We start from the raw sequence: 14,444 nt of genomic DNA, 5'->3' as shown, positions 1-14,444 counted from the left end.
AAAATTTTCATATAAATCATTCAAAGCATTCAATAACTCTTCATTTGAAAAATCATTCTCACTATTATCATTATAAGCATACGAAGAACTAGACTCATGATCAATATCATTAACAAGAGTAGAAGTAGAGGTTACCTCCTCTTCTTCATTTGCTATGAAGCACGGGATGGGTTTTGAATTTTCTTCCTTCTCTCTTTGTTGATGATTCAATAGATTCTCAACCTGTACATTTTCATCAACATGCTTGCAACATTTGTTAGACAGATAAATTGAATCAAGAGTTTTCAAAATATCTTTAGCATTTGAACACTTAGAAACTTTAACATAAATATCATCACTTAGGGCATGCTGTAAAATATGCATAGCTCTAATATTTAAAGAAAAAATCATTTTATCACGATCATCCCATTCCATCTTTGGTTTTAAAACAAAACCCTTTTCCACAATATACCACAGATAACAATCAATGGATGTCATGAATACACAAATTCTTTTTCTCCAAAAATCATAGAATGAGCCATCAAAATAAGGTGCCACATTAATAGGATACCCTTCCTTAAGAGCCATGGACCTCTCCTTAGGTTGTTAGACCTTGAAACAAGGAGTTAGGCTCTGATACCAATTGTTAGAACAGTAGGTTCTATGGCACACACCAAGAGGGGGTGAATTGGATATTTTAAAAAATCTTGATAGAACTTGAAAACTTTTTGACCCAATTGAGGTTTTAGTGATTTAAAACATAGAACATATAAAATGAAAAATGTAACGCTCAATGAATGTAAAAGCAAGAAGGATAAATGACACAAAGAATTTATAGTGGTTCGGCTTAAACCAAGCCTAATCCACTACCTTAGCTCCCACTAAGGATTTTAAATCAATTCACTAAAACCTCCTACTTACACAAGTAGGCCCTCTAGCTACACAAGCTAGGAAATACACCCTCCTACTTAAACCAAGTAGGCCCTCTAGCTACACAAGCTAGGAAATACAACAAGTATAACAAAGAGAGGATCTAAGAGATAAATCTCTTAGTTACAATGTCTCTCAAAAAAAATTATACAAGGCTTGAAGTAAATAAATACAAGTGAGGATCAAAGCCTTGAAGAGAGAAAAATACAACAGTGAAGGCGCAAATATTATAAGCTCGAGTAAAAATAATTTTAACTCTTTAGATCAACTCGTTCCCATCCATTAACCTTCTCTTGATCATCCACAACTTGTATTTATAAGCTTCCCAAAAGATTGAAGAGAAATGTAGCCGTTTGTGACCGTTGGAGTTGAAAAACTAGCCGTTGGAAGCTTTCTGTAAAAGATATAGTCGACAGAAGAAAATGCATAGTTGACTATTTTTACAAATAAAACAGAACATAGTCGACAGACAAAAACGCATAGACGACTATCTTATAACACAAAAATCCCATAGTCGACAGATCATTTTACATAGTCGACTATTGTAAAAATGAGAAGAAATTTTTGAATTCTAAGAACAAAAATAGTCGACAGATGAAAAGCCATAGTAGACTATCCTTACATGATAGTCGACAGACTGAAAAATAGTCGACAGATGAAAACAGCATAGTCGACTATCCTTAAATATAGTCGACTATCCTTAACAGCATAGTCGACTATTCTCAGGCATAGTCAACAGAATGAAACACATAGTCGACTATCATTTTGAAAACATTGAAAACTTAACAAAACCTCATTTTTATTCTTTTGAAGGTAAGTTGGGATTATCAAAAATATATTTTGAAATAAAACCTCACTCAACCATACTCAATATTTCTTCCATATGATTTCATACCTTGCTTCAAAATTCATATATTACAAATTTGTTTTCTCATTCATATAATCCATAGAGATTGATTTTCATATAGTCATTATCAAAACCATTTTACTAAGAATAAAATATCAATGTGCTCCAGTTAAAACCATTCCCTACAGTTGAGCAGGCCTACGCTCATGTCTGACGGGAAGATGTCAGGCAGATGGTAATGACATCAGGTGCAGATACTGCTCCTGGAGTTGTTATGGCATCCAAAGGAATCAAGGTAGACCATTATCATACACCACTGAAGACAGGGGTTCTTTCTTTGAATAGTGGAAAATCAAATCCATCCTCCAAATCTAAGGCTCCATCTGATGGCATGAAATGCACTCACTGTGGCAACGCCAAACATACCCTTGAAACTTGCTTCAAGTTACATGGATATCCAGAGTGGTGGCATGATCTTCAGGCACGGAAAAAACGTGAAGCTTCCGTTATTGATGACAGCACAGGGAGAGCTGCCATGGTCACCGGTCAATCCTCACTATCCCTCACCTCCCAAATAAAATCTTCACATAATCCAGGTAACTGCAATACCACACTTCATGGCTCTACTCGCAATGATGATGACAACTAGATTTTCGACTCTGGGCTACAGACCACATGACATACGATTCCAATGATTTCTCTCATACAACTCTGCCAAGGCGAAGTCATGTTGCTAATGCTAATGGGGTCACTTATCCGGTTACAGGGGCTGGAACTGTGACGCTATCTCATTCTCTTTCATTATCTCATACTTTACTTGTTCCATCTCTTTCCAATAAATTGATGTCTGTAAGCCAAGTTATTGCTGATCTCAATTGTGTGGTATTAATGTATTCTACCTTTTGTCTCCTTCAGGATATTCTCACCAATGAGATAATTGGGCGTGGTACTAAGAGGGGGGGATTATACTACGTGGATGACTTCAGTCCGGGCAGAGTCAATCACATGCACCATATGGTTAACAACAAAGAAAGGCAGATTTGGCTATGGCACCATCGCTTGGGACATCCATCGTTTGGGTATTTGAAACACTTATTTCCAGATTTATTTTCAAATATAAAGCACTCAAACTTTCAATGCAATACTTGCATTTTAGCCAAGAGTCATAGGGTTTCTTATCCTGTGAGCATGAATAAAAGTACTATTTCTTTTGCTTTAATACATTCTGATGTGTGGGGACCTTCCCCTATAACGACGTATTCTGGTCATCGATGGTTCGTGATTTTTGTTGATGATTCCACCCGAATGACATGGCTTTACTTACTAAAACACAAAGATGAAGTATTTGGTGTTTTCAAATCCTTTCATATCATGGTTCAGACACAATTTTCTGCTAAGATTCAGATCCTTCGTTCTGACAATGGAGGGGAATATGTTAATCAGCAATTTCAAGCATACTTTCAGAATCATGGTCTTCTCCATGAGACCTCATGTTCTCAAACCCCACAGCAAAATGGTATTGCCGAAAGGAAGAACCGGCATATCTTAGAAACTGCACGTGCTTTATTGATCGGGGCACATGTGCCTAGTCGCTATTGGAATGATGCTGTTGCTACGGCCGTGCATTTACTGAACCGTATGTCTACAAAAGTCTTAACATTTCAGACTCCATTGAAGGTTCTTTCTGATCATGTCCCATTACCTGCTGTTTTGCTGATTCCTCCCCGAATTTTTGGCTGTGTTGCTTTTGTTCACCTTCATAAGAATCAACGAACTAAGTTGGATCCATGCGCCGTTCGGTGCCTATTCTTGGGGTATGGCTTACATAAAAAAGGGTATCAATGCTTTGATCCCACCACCAAACGTACCTACATCACCATGGATGTTACTTTTCTAGAGTCCAACACCTTCTTTCCATCATCAACATCCAATTCTACTTTTCAGGGGGAGCTTCGAGATGAAGAGCAGCAGAATTGGTTGGGCAGTGAAGGGCTGGATGTTAAAGACAATCCAACACTTATGAATGATGGAAATGACATGATTGAACCAGACGCTCAGATTTGTTCAGGAGTTGATATGTATCCAAGAGCTGAGCCTATATCATCAGCAAATGCGGAATCTGAAGATGAATCCCCCCACTCCTCAGTACCCGATCCTGATAACCCTTATTCTGAGAATATTCCTGAGGTAAGCTCTCCTACCACGCCTTTACATACTAATGCCAGGGATACATCTACAAGTTATGTTCTACCTTTTAGACACAATCGTGGCAAGCCACCAAATCGATACTCTCCGGGCATAGAAGACAGGCAATCTAAGTATCCGATAGCCAACTATGTGTCTACTCAAAGGTTATCTGAACCTCTAAGAGCTTTTGCACATACACTTTCCTCGTGTAATATTCCCAGTAGCGTTGAAGAAGCCTTATCAGATCCAAAATGGGCTCGAGCTATAAAGGAAGAATTGGAGGCTCTACAAAAAAAATAAAACATGGGCATTAGTCGTACTCCCGAAAGGAAAGAAGACAGTGGGGTGCAAGTGGATTTTCTCCATTAAAAACAAAGCGGATGGGTCCATCGATCGATACAAGGCGAGACTGGTGGCAAAGGGGTATACACAGACATATGGCATAGATTATCAGGAAACTTTCTCACCTGTAGCCAAACTAAACACTATTAGAGTTATGTTATCTCCTGCAGCAAATTTGGATTGGCCATTGCACTAGCTTGACGTAAAAAATGCCTTCCTCCATGGAGATCTCAAGGTGGAAGTGTACATGGATATTCCACCAGGATACACTACTTCCCCAGAGGCAAAGCTTGCATGTAAGCTACAACGAGCATTGTACGGATTGAAACAATCACCTCGAGCATGGTTTGGTCAGTTTAGTTCAGCTATGAGAAAATATAGCTTTCAACAAAGCAATTCGGATCATACACTCTTCCTAAAACATCGATTAGGAAATGTGACAACTTTAATAGTCTATGTAGATGACATAATTATTACAGGGAATGATGCAGAAGAAATCTCTACACTCCAAGAGCAGTTGTCAATCGAATTTGAAATGAAGAATCTGGGAGGACTTAAGTATTTTCTTGGGATTGAAGTAGCTAGGTCAAGACAAGGCATATTTCTTTCTCAAAGAAAATATGTACTAGACTTGCTATTAGAAGTAGGATTACTGGAATGTAAACCAGTTGATACTCCAATTGTTCCAAATCATAAACTTGGAGAATATACAAATCAGGTGCCAGCAAACAAAGAGAGGTATCAACGGTTAGTAGGTAAGCTTATCTATTTATCTCATACTCGCCCAGATATTGCTTACGTTATAAGTGTAGTGAGTTAGTTCATGCACTGTCCTAGTGAAGACCATATGGATGCTGTAATTCGGATCCTTCGTTATTTGAAGTCCTCTACTGGAAAAGGACTTAAGTTCTCAAAGAACAATCATTTGAATGTTGATGGCTACACGGAAGCTGATTGGGAAGGAAATATTTCTGATAGGAAATCCACATCGGGCTACTTCATATTTGTAGGAGGCAATCTTGTTACATGGAGAAGCAAGAAGCAAAAAGTAGTGGCATTATCTAGCGCTGAAGTTGAATTTCGAGGAATGGCTAAGGGTCTTTGTGAGCTTCTTTGGCTTAGAAGGTTACTAACTGAGATTGGCTTTGCTCCTAGCTCTGAGATGAACCTGTTTTGTGATAACAAGGTAGCCATTGATGACTCACTTTATTGGACCAAAGCACTTGAGGAGGGTTTTGGTGAATTCCACCCAACTCATCGGACCACGGTACTTGGTGAACCATCGATACCACTAAAGTGACACTTTTTCTATGTGAAAGGTGTTGAATTGGAAGGTTGGTTTTTTCCCTTCTTTTTTCATATATTTTCCTTCAGAACAGAGTACAATGATATATAGGTACAGAGAGTAATTTTAGGGAGCTATTCTAGGCTATACAACGTCTATGGCTGAAATTGAGGTTAATCCTTGAAGTATTGAGGGGAAGTGTTGGCGAAATACTAGGAAATCATGCTTAGTGGCACTGAAGATCGGGAGATCTTTCAGCCACTATAAAATAAACAACGAATTATTTGATTGACTAAATATTGACTAAATCAAAAGCAACAGTCTTGTGGTCTTGTGCGTGCACCTAGCTACCAACCAAGGAAATAATCATACAATTCCTCCCCTCTTATAACGACCTTTGGAGGAACCAATTTTAAACCTATTTAAGGTCTCATTTACATAGAATAAAATCATCTAGAAATTGAGCAAATACACTCCGACCTCTGTTCCTCTCTTTTTCTACTTCTCAACCCAAATTCTTCTTACCATATAGCTATAGAGAGAGGGACTAACTGATGAATATAAAAATATATATGTTATTATAGTAATACATAAAATCGCCTATATGCATGTGGCATAGTCTTCTTCTTGTTAATTCTGAAGATTATATATACTTCTACTTCTTATTTAGGTGCAGAGCATATAGTAACATATGCAACATATAACTGTATAATATTATGTCAAATTGGGGTTTTGCTATTAAGTCTAATGACAATTAGCATATATAGTTAGGAAAGGATACATATATATTTCTCCTTGGTATATATTATATGTGTAACAGTGCAAATAGAAAATATAGAATATAATACTAAAGAATATTGTACATATATTGGTTTTTTTTACCCTCAATGTATTGTTAGTCTCTTGTTTCTGGTAGTATATTAACATTGGAGATAAATTATGTTCAATCCCTAACCCATTGTTATAATTACTTTGAGGAAATATTTTGTTTAACAAATATTCATTTTTACACGAATACATCAAAATTAATAAAATTTATTGACAAACTAATCATTATAATCCAATCTATATAATAATTGTCGATGTAGATATATTATAATTGTAATTAGGTTAAGTTCAAGATAGAATTGTCGAATCTGAACTCGATTCAAATTAACTACTTCAAAACTAATGTCTAAGTCGATTAATCATGAAAACACAAATACCCCTAATTTATAAGTTTTCATATATTTAGTTTATATTTATATATTTAACTTTATATTTTATGTATAGGAAATATATTTTTATATGTAGGTTAAGTTTATATTTATATCTAGTTATATTTGTACATAACTATATTTTCTATATAAATATATTTTAAGGTTATATTTCATTTCTATATTTTTGAAATTAAAAATATTATTTTTTTAATTTTTCAAGTTAGATTATATATTTGTCTTAGAAATCGGCTCAAATATAATTTTATTAAATTTGAGATAGATGTAAAAATGTCTCAAAATTTATCTCAAATTTGAGATGGATATTTTTTTCATCTCAACATTCATCTCCCACAATTTTTTTTTTATCTCAAATTTAAGATAAATATTTTTTTTATCTCAAAATTCGTGTCAAATTTGAGTTAGTCATGTTCTCGTCTCAAAATCTATGTCAAAATTGGGACAAATATAATTTATCTCAAAACTCATCTCAAATTTGCAAAGAATACTTTTTTGTCTCAAAATCCATTTCAAATTTAAAATAGATATTTTTTGTCTCAAAATTGATTTTAAGACTGATATTTTTGCAAAGAATATTTTAAATCTGAGATGGATACTTTTTCATCTTAAATTTGAGACGGATATTTTTTCATCTAAAAGTTTATGTCAAATTTGAGACAAATACTTTTTTATCTCAAAATATGTTCAAATTCTATTTCAAATCTTTCAGATAAAATGTCTCAAATTTGTGTCAAATTTGAGAAAAAAATAATCCGATGCAAAATGATTGTTTTCTCGTAGTGTTTGTTCAAAAGCTAGAATTTCAATATAGACTCCTTGTTAACAAGAACATTTTTGTAATAAGTGAAATCTCTTACAAACACTATTTGAGAGAGAAACTCAAATTATATTTTAGAAAATCAAATTATAAAATTAGTTAAAGTATTCTCATTTTCAGCCTAAGAGAAAGCTTCAGATTTGTTTATATATAATCGAATCAAATATGTTCAGCAAAAAATATACTCTCAAATGGTCAGTGTTTAGGCCTATAAAGAGTTAATATAACAATCCAAAAACAATTAAAACTATTTGGCAAAAAGGAAACAAAGCAAACCTAAAATGGTTCACTAACATAGTTGATAATTAATATATATTTGAATGAAAAAGTGTAGCAGTTCACAAAGAATCATAGGCTTGTCTCCCTAACCATTTTGGAAAATCTTAATTTGACTTCAAATTTTCATATCAAAATGTGAAAGACGACTACATAAAACACATGTAAGATAAATGTCAATAGTAGAGTGAAATACTAGTAAGTTTTAATCACATTTCTAACTTAAAAATTAATATCTAGAAAATAGCTATTTTCAAATTTTATTCATAAGAATATGACACAGACTTTAGTCGACTAAACTTAATTTAAAAATAAATATATGATGCATTTTAGAATACTTTAGACAATCAGAGTATTGATTTTGGTTGACCAAAGTGTCAAAAATAATATGAGCACGTTACCTCATTTTGGTCAACCATTTGTGAACTTTGCTCGACCAAACTCAAGTGCCAAAAATTTGAAGACCTGTTACCCAACTATGATCGATTGTTCATGCACTTTGATAGATCAAATTAGTCCATTTGGATAAACCCTCAACGGTTAGCTTTGGTCAACTAAAACAAAACTTTCGCCAACCAAACAAAAGTCAATTTTGATAAAATTTAAGATTGACTTTTAAAGTATTTGAGGAACATTTTAGGTGAAAAAGTATGATTATTTAAAATATTTAGATTTACCAAAACACCATAAAGAAGACTCAAAATATTTGTCTTCTTTTTATATAGGATTAAAGTATTTGAAAGAATATTCTAAAAGAACATTTGTTTAATATATATAGTTTTTATAATTGAAAAAAATCATCGATTGCAAGGATAATCACCAAAAAATGGTTAAGACTACTAGGGGCAACCCCAAAGGCCTTACATTGCTTAAGTTAGATAAGGTCGAGGATGACAAACAATCACTAATGATCCAAATAATGATAATAGAAAACATGGGCATTTATTATGAAGTATTAGCTCACCCTTCAAAAAGCATCTTTTTATGTTTGATTGTTACATTTCATAGCGAACGTGGTGGGATAGGAATTTCTCCTTAATTTATTTTCGCTCATCTTTATCTTCTTGTTGAATGTTACGATAAGAGTGGCCTGAGGTAGCCAGCCATCCATGCAGCCTGCTGACGCAGTGTTATCGTGGCGTTAATAGGCCCATCATTTAGTGAGGTGATGTGACAATCTATCACACATTAGTACATTTCTTTTTTTGAAATTTATGTGTTGGGTTGAAATGAAATCAACCCAATATAAAAACTCTTAAGCATTTCCATTTCTATATTGGATTAAAATGAAGTTAACCCCACATAAAAATACTAACGACTTTTCCTTATAAAAACACATAAATGATAAAATTTTAGTATTTTTTTTATAAAATAATAGAGGTGTATCTGGTTCTATGCACATGTAAGTAAAGAAATGTATTTGACAATTAAAGTTTAGTTTTGTATTGTATCGGACAAAATTTAAATCAAGATGAGTATGAGTATAGGGTACGTAAAATTAGTTTTAAATTACTTATATAGAGGTGCATTTGCTTATATGATATAATAGATTTACATGAAGGGACAAGGTATGTGATGATGAAAGGAAGATTACTCATACATTTGCATATCGCGATTCAACCTTATTATATGATTCAGTTACAACTAAAGACCTTTAAGATTGATTGGGGCAATCCTAAAAATGGCTTATGTCGACGTTTGGAATTGGTCAATCATAATTCGTTGGCCTGCATTGGTGTGATGAATCCGAGAGGAAGAAAATGGGTTCTCTAGTTCGATTTGTTAACCCGCCAACTGATCCCTACAAAGTACTCTGATGTTCAAGTAAGTAAACGAGTAAATAAATGCAGAGTATCAGTAAATTTGCATGAAAAATATACCATAGCTCTAAGAAGAGCTGGTTGATATATGGAAGGAGGAGATGTCCTCATGCATGTACTGTATGTCTGTAGGTGATGGGACAGAATATTCGACGTCGGCGAAAATGCCCATGCAACAGGTGCTGACAGGACCCTCATTAATATGGATGGGATCCGTCATTATAAGGATGTGATCTAAGGTGACCGCGCAGAAGTCCAGAAGCAGCTGTAATGATATTGTTGCAAGGGGCCAGGATGGAACTGTCATGGGCCGATCAAATGAGCCGAGAGGATGGGGCCTGATTGGGACTGAATGGCCCTACTGGGACAGCCCCTAGCCCACTAATATACTCTAAAATATGACCTCTTGTTATGCGAGCAGATCGATTAGGCCGACGAACTGTAAGAGTCGCTGGGAGCTCGCTTGAAGTGTAGTTGGGAGCTCGCTCATATTAAGCCGGCTTGGTCCCGCGATCCGAGCTCGGGCTCTAGCAATATGCGAGCTTGCTTTAATGAATTCAGCTCGAGGTCTACTGGGCTTTATGCGATTGGGATGGTCCGCTAAGTTGAGCCCAATCCATAAGAAATAGAGCAAAAAATACACGTAACACCTTACAATGCTTATGCTAGCAAGGGAAAGAGCGATGGATAATTGCCTGTAATCCAAGTAATGGGAATAGAAAACAAATAGTGTTTACTATAAAAAGTTAGCTTACCCTTTGTCAAGACATCCATTTTATGGTGCATGTATTCTCATCAGTTACTCTTTTGACCGAATGAAATGGGGGAGGAATTAATCTTGAATGTTTTTCTTCTTTTTTGGGGGTGACGTCATATCATAAGTGCCTTACTTACCTCGCCCCCAAAGCTTCGCTAAGGATGTAAATCAAGATGTGCCTCCACTTACCAAGGCTCGATCTCTTGATCAATTGAGGGTCCTACGAGGATCACCTTAACTAAATACTATACGAAATCTTCCTTTACCAGTAAAGCTATGCCCCAAAAGCAACCTCCAATGTTATCTTGGCATTAATAGGCTCATTTGTTGTGATGACGCGACAATCTGCCACTTTAGTACATCTCTATTTTAAAGTTGTGTTTGGTTGAAATGAAATCAACTCAAGTAAAGAAATGCACTTTATAGTAAAGTTTAGTATTTTAAAGTTGTGTTTAGTTTTTTGTTGTTTTAAGCAAAAGTTGTATATTTAAATAAAATATACAAATAGTATTTTAAAAAATCACTTTATTAATTCACATACCAAATTAGTATATTTACTTGTATAATAGGATGGACATACACGAATAACAATATCTTACCATTTCACTCCATGAATTTTGAACAATGCCTAGAAAAAATATGAACTAGTTGTCTTGGATTGGCAGGTAGATGATTCCCCCCCACCCCCGCCCCCAGAAAAAAAAAATTATGCTAAATAACATGCATATCTTTTTTAGGAGTTCGCAATTGGACCGAAATCAATTAACTGAAGTAACTAAATTAGTAGAGAAAATCGAATCGAATCGATTGATTAATTAAAATAATCGAACTAATAGATAATCGAAAAAATTGAACATTGTTAAAAAAATTATGTTTTGATTTATTGATAAAATAATTTTTAAAAAATATATTTTTAATAAATTTAATTTATTGATGATTTTCAAAACATTTTGAAATACTCTTGAATTTGACAATTTTATACTGAAGTTTTTTTTCAAAATAGTTGAGTATATGTTTACATCAGTATTTCATGAAACTTGTGAGAGTCAATCAAGTATTCTCTTTGTATTAATTGAGTAAACCTTTTGAAAATATTTTTAATTGAGTATGATTTGAATCCAATCGAGTAATGCTCAATTTATTTTCAAATTTAATTGATTACATATATCTGTTTAATCAAATGAAAACGTCTTATAATCGACTATCAAAACTCTACACTCGAGTGCTTTATGCAACTTTCTATTATATTGAATTTAATCAAGTATTGGGTTCTTTTTAATCGAATATCAACCCTTTATACTTGAGTGAATCCTTTCTGATAATAAAGTATTTTAGTGTCAAAACTTCTGAGTATCTTTTTAATCGTGTAAAACCTTTTTGATAGTAGACTAATGTAATTTTGTATTCGAGTGAATAATCCTATTAGTCGATAGGTTGGATACTGACTAAGTTTTTGGTCTTAAAGTTAATTGAATATTAAGAGTTTGTACTCGAGTAAAGATGTATATTGGTCGAGTAATTTTAGCCCTGTAATCGAGTAAGTAATGCAAGTTTTTGTGCCTTCTGTGTTATTCAGGTAATGTCTTGGACATACTTAAGTAAGTTTTTCATATAATCGATTACATTGATCATCTAGTAAGATTCTATATTAGTTAAGTAAGCCTATATGATAGTTAAGTAGCAACTGTCAGATTTTGAAAAATATAGTCGTTGGACGCATTGAATGCTGTCAGTTTCATCTTTTCAGTTCATTAAATGCATTTCAGACAACATGTATGTACTTTTATGAATTTATATTTGTTGTTTAGTACTTATAGAGACAAAAAGTGGTAGTTGTGAGACAATTAAAATATTTCAATTGTCATTTGCCATGTCGTTAACATTTAATGCAAGAAATTGATAAATAGGAGATGAACCTGCATGAAGAATATTAGAAGAATTGAACACAAACTCAAGAACTACCTTCGAAAGCTTCCGATGATCATTTTCAAAATTCTCTTATTTCTCACGAATTGATTTTCTAAATCTTTTTTGTGAGATTTTTAAGAGAGTGAATTTCATTTAAATCTTGTAACTCTCTCTCTTTCAAAAGAAAGCTTAAGTGCTTATTGTTTTATTTTATTTTTCTCTTGAGAAATTCTTTCACAATATTTGTGAAATTTGTAAAAGATTACATCTGATTCTTTGAAAGACTATGTATTGGTTTTGGATCAGCAAGTGTAAAAAGCCAACTGTATAGATTACGCCTTATTCTTGAAAGGCAATGGTTGTGTGTAACGACCCGCTCCCATCCACGAGCGCTATCGGTGAATAATCGTCCATATTACTAACGCACAACACCAACTAATGAAAAGATTGACTATGTTTCATTAGGAAACGTCCTAGGTGGGGACTAGGTTGTGTCCTTCTCTTCGCTTCACTAGATGGCTGCACTCCTCACCCTACAATTTAAATAGCCTTAATTAGTTTGGATGTTCAGTGTTGAAATGGTGAGGAGGTTTAAACTCACCAGTGTGTGAGTGTAGTTGTAGCACAAATATAAATTCCAGACAAGTCCGGGTCGATTCACTGGGAGGTTTATTTAACAAAAGAATTGTTCATTCAGGTTAATTTATCCAAAGAGAGCTAAGTTTTCTTGATTGTGAAAATGTTTTTTTTTTTGAATATTAAAAAGGTCTTAGGTTGAGGCGAGTTCAGAACCAATGCCTAATAAATCTCTTATAGCTTTAAACAGCAACATTAATCTGAAATAAACAGAGGATTATTTGGTAGTTATAATTCAAGATACGAATGATTCTCAGCTAAGCAACCCTCATACATGATATGAGGGTTCTAGGTTAAGATGTCACTGTAAATTGTATTATACTATAGACTATGATTTGATTGTTTGAGCTTGGGTATATCTCATCTCCAATTCTAGCAACTCTCATATATGACATAAGAGTTCTAAGTTAGGATGATGACCCAATCCAAACTCACAAAATCATTTACACACTCAACTCAAGTTTAACTCAGATAAATCTTCCATTCATCGAGGTTTGGCTTATCTTGAGATTCAAGAACATTGGACACTATCCTCGCCTTAACCCAAGATTAGATTTAGCTACTCATTTCCATTTAAATGACAGGAATTTAAATTACGTAATTTAAATGACAGAATTTAATTAACAGGAATTAAAATAGCAAAAACTAACTAGCCATTTAGGCGGTGGATAATTTAAATGACAGGAATTAAAATTGCAGAAATTTAAAGGCATAAATTAACCGGCCATTTAGGCGGTGGATAATAAAGTAACAATAAATGACATAAGAATTTAAAAAAAGAAAGAAAGGAAGTAAGATTACAAGAGAAAATAAGAGAGAGAATAAGAGCAATTCTCTAAGAGAAATTCTAAGAACAAAACTAAACTTTGATTCAAGTAAATAACAATCTCCCACAAATGCACCAAAGTGAGCTATTTATAGCTCACAAGATGCAATACAAGCCACACAATTATTCAACAAAACATTCACCTAACTAGTGAAAGAAAATTAGGTAAAAGACAAAAAATACAAAAGACTTTGTGTGGTGGACTTCTCATAAGAATACAAAAGACTTTAGGTGGTAGGTTTCTCATAAGAATACAAAAGACTTTAGGTGGTAGGTTTCTCATAAGAATACAAAAGACTTTAGGTGGTAAATCACTTATAAAAAAAATACAAAACAAAGAAAAGTCTTCTACAAATTGGGCTTTGTTGGGTCTTTGATTGGTTTTGGGCCTTTGGTTGGATTCCATTTGATAGTTGGGCCAAGTGCACTTGAAACATCCTCTAGACTCCATAATTGGCCTTTGAATTTGAGCAATAAAAAATGGGTAATCCAATGTTTTCGATTATGCCCCTAATTAATTATAGAAGCCAACTTCCTTGCTTCATCCTGTAATAATATATAATACGAATAATTATTTACTTTAAGCATAAATATAAAGCCAAAATAGGGATATAATT

At 33.8% G+C, this 14,444-nt stretch overlaps 1 protein-coding gene across 1 annotated transcript; it reads left to right on the top strand.

The window, feature by feature from the left end:
• The first annotated feature begins 1,920 nt into the window (after positions 1-1,920).
• On the top strand, positions 1,921-3,502 carry LOC127790714 (uncharacterized). Its single transcript, XM_052320331.1, has 2 exons — positions 1,921-2,352; positions 2,672-3,502. Exons 1-2 carry the CDS (start codon positions 1,989-1,991, stop codon positions 2,686-2,688), a joined length of 381 nt encoding a protein of 126 aa, XP_052176291.1. The 5' UTR covers positions 1,921-1,988; the 3' UTR covers positions 2,689-3,502.
• Positions 3,503-14,444: the final 10,942 nt, after the last annotated feature.

The sequence above is a fragment of the Diospyros lotus genome, chromosome 14, assembly GCF_014633365.1.
Source record: "Diospyros lotus cultivar Yz01 chromosome 14, ASM1463336v1, whole genome shotgun sequence".
NCBI classification, from domain to species: domain Eukaryota; kingdom Viridiplantae; phylum Streptophyta; class Magnoliopsida; order Ericales; family Ebenaceae; genus Diospyros; species Diospyros lotus.
The sequence above is the reverse complement of the archived record's forward strand: the minus strand, read 5'-3'. Positions and strand labels throughout refer to the sequence as shown.

Coding starts and splice junctions, on each gene's coding strand:
- LOC127790714 (XM_052320331.1), top strand. CDS start 1,989: ATGGTAATGACATCAGGTGCAGATACTGCTCCTGGAGTTGTTATGGCA.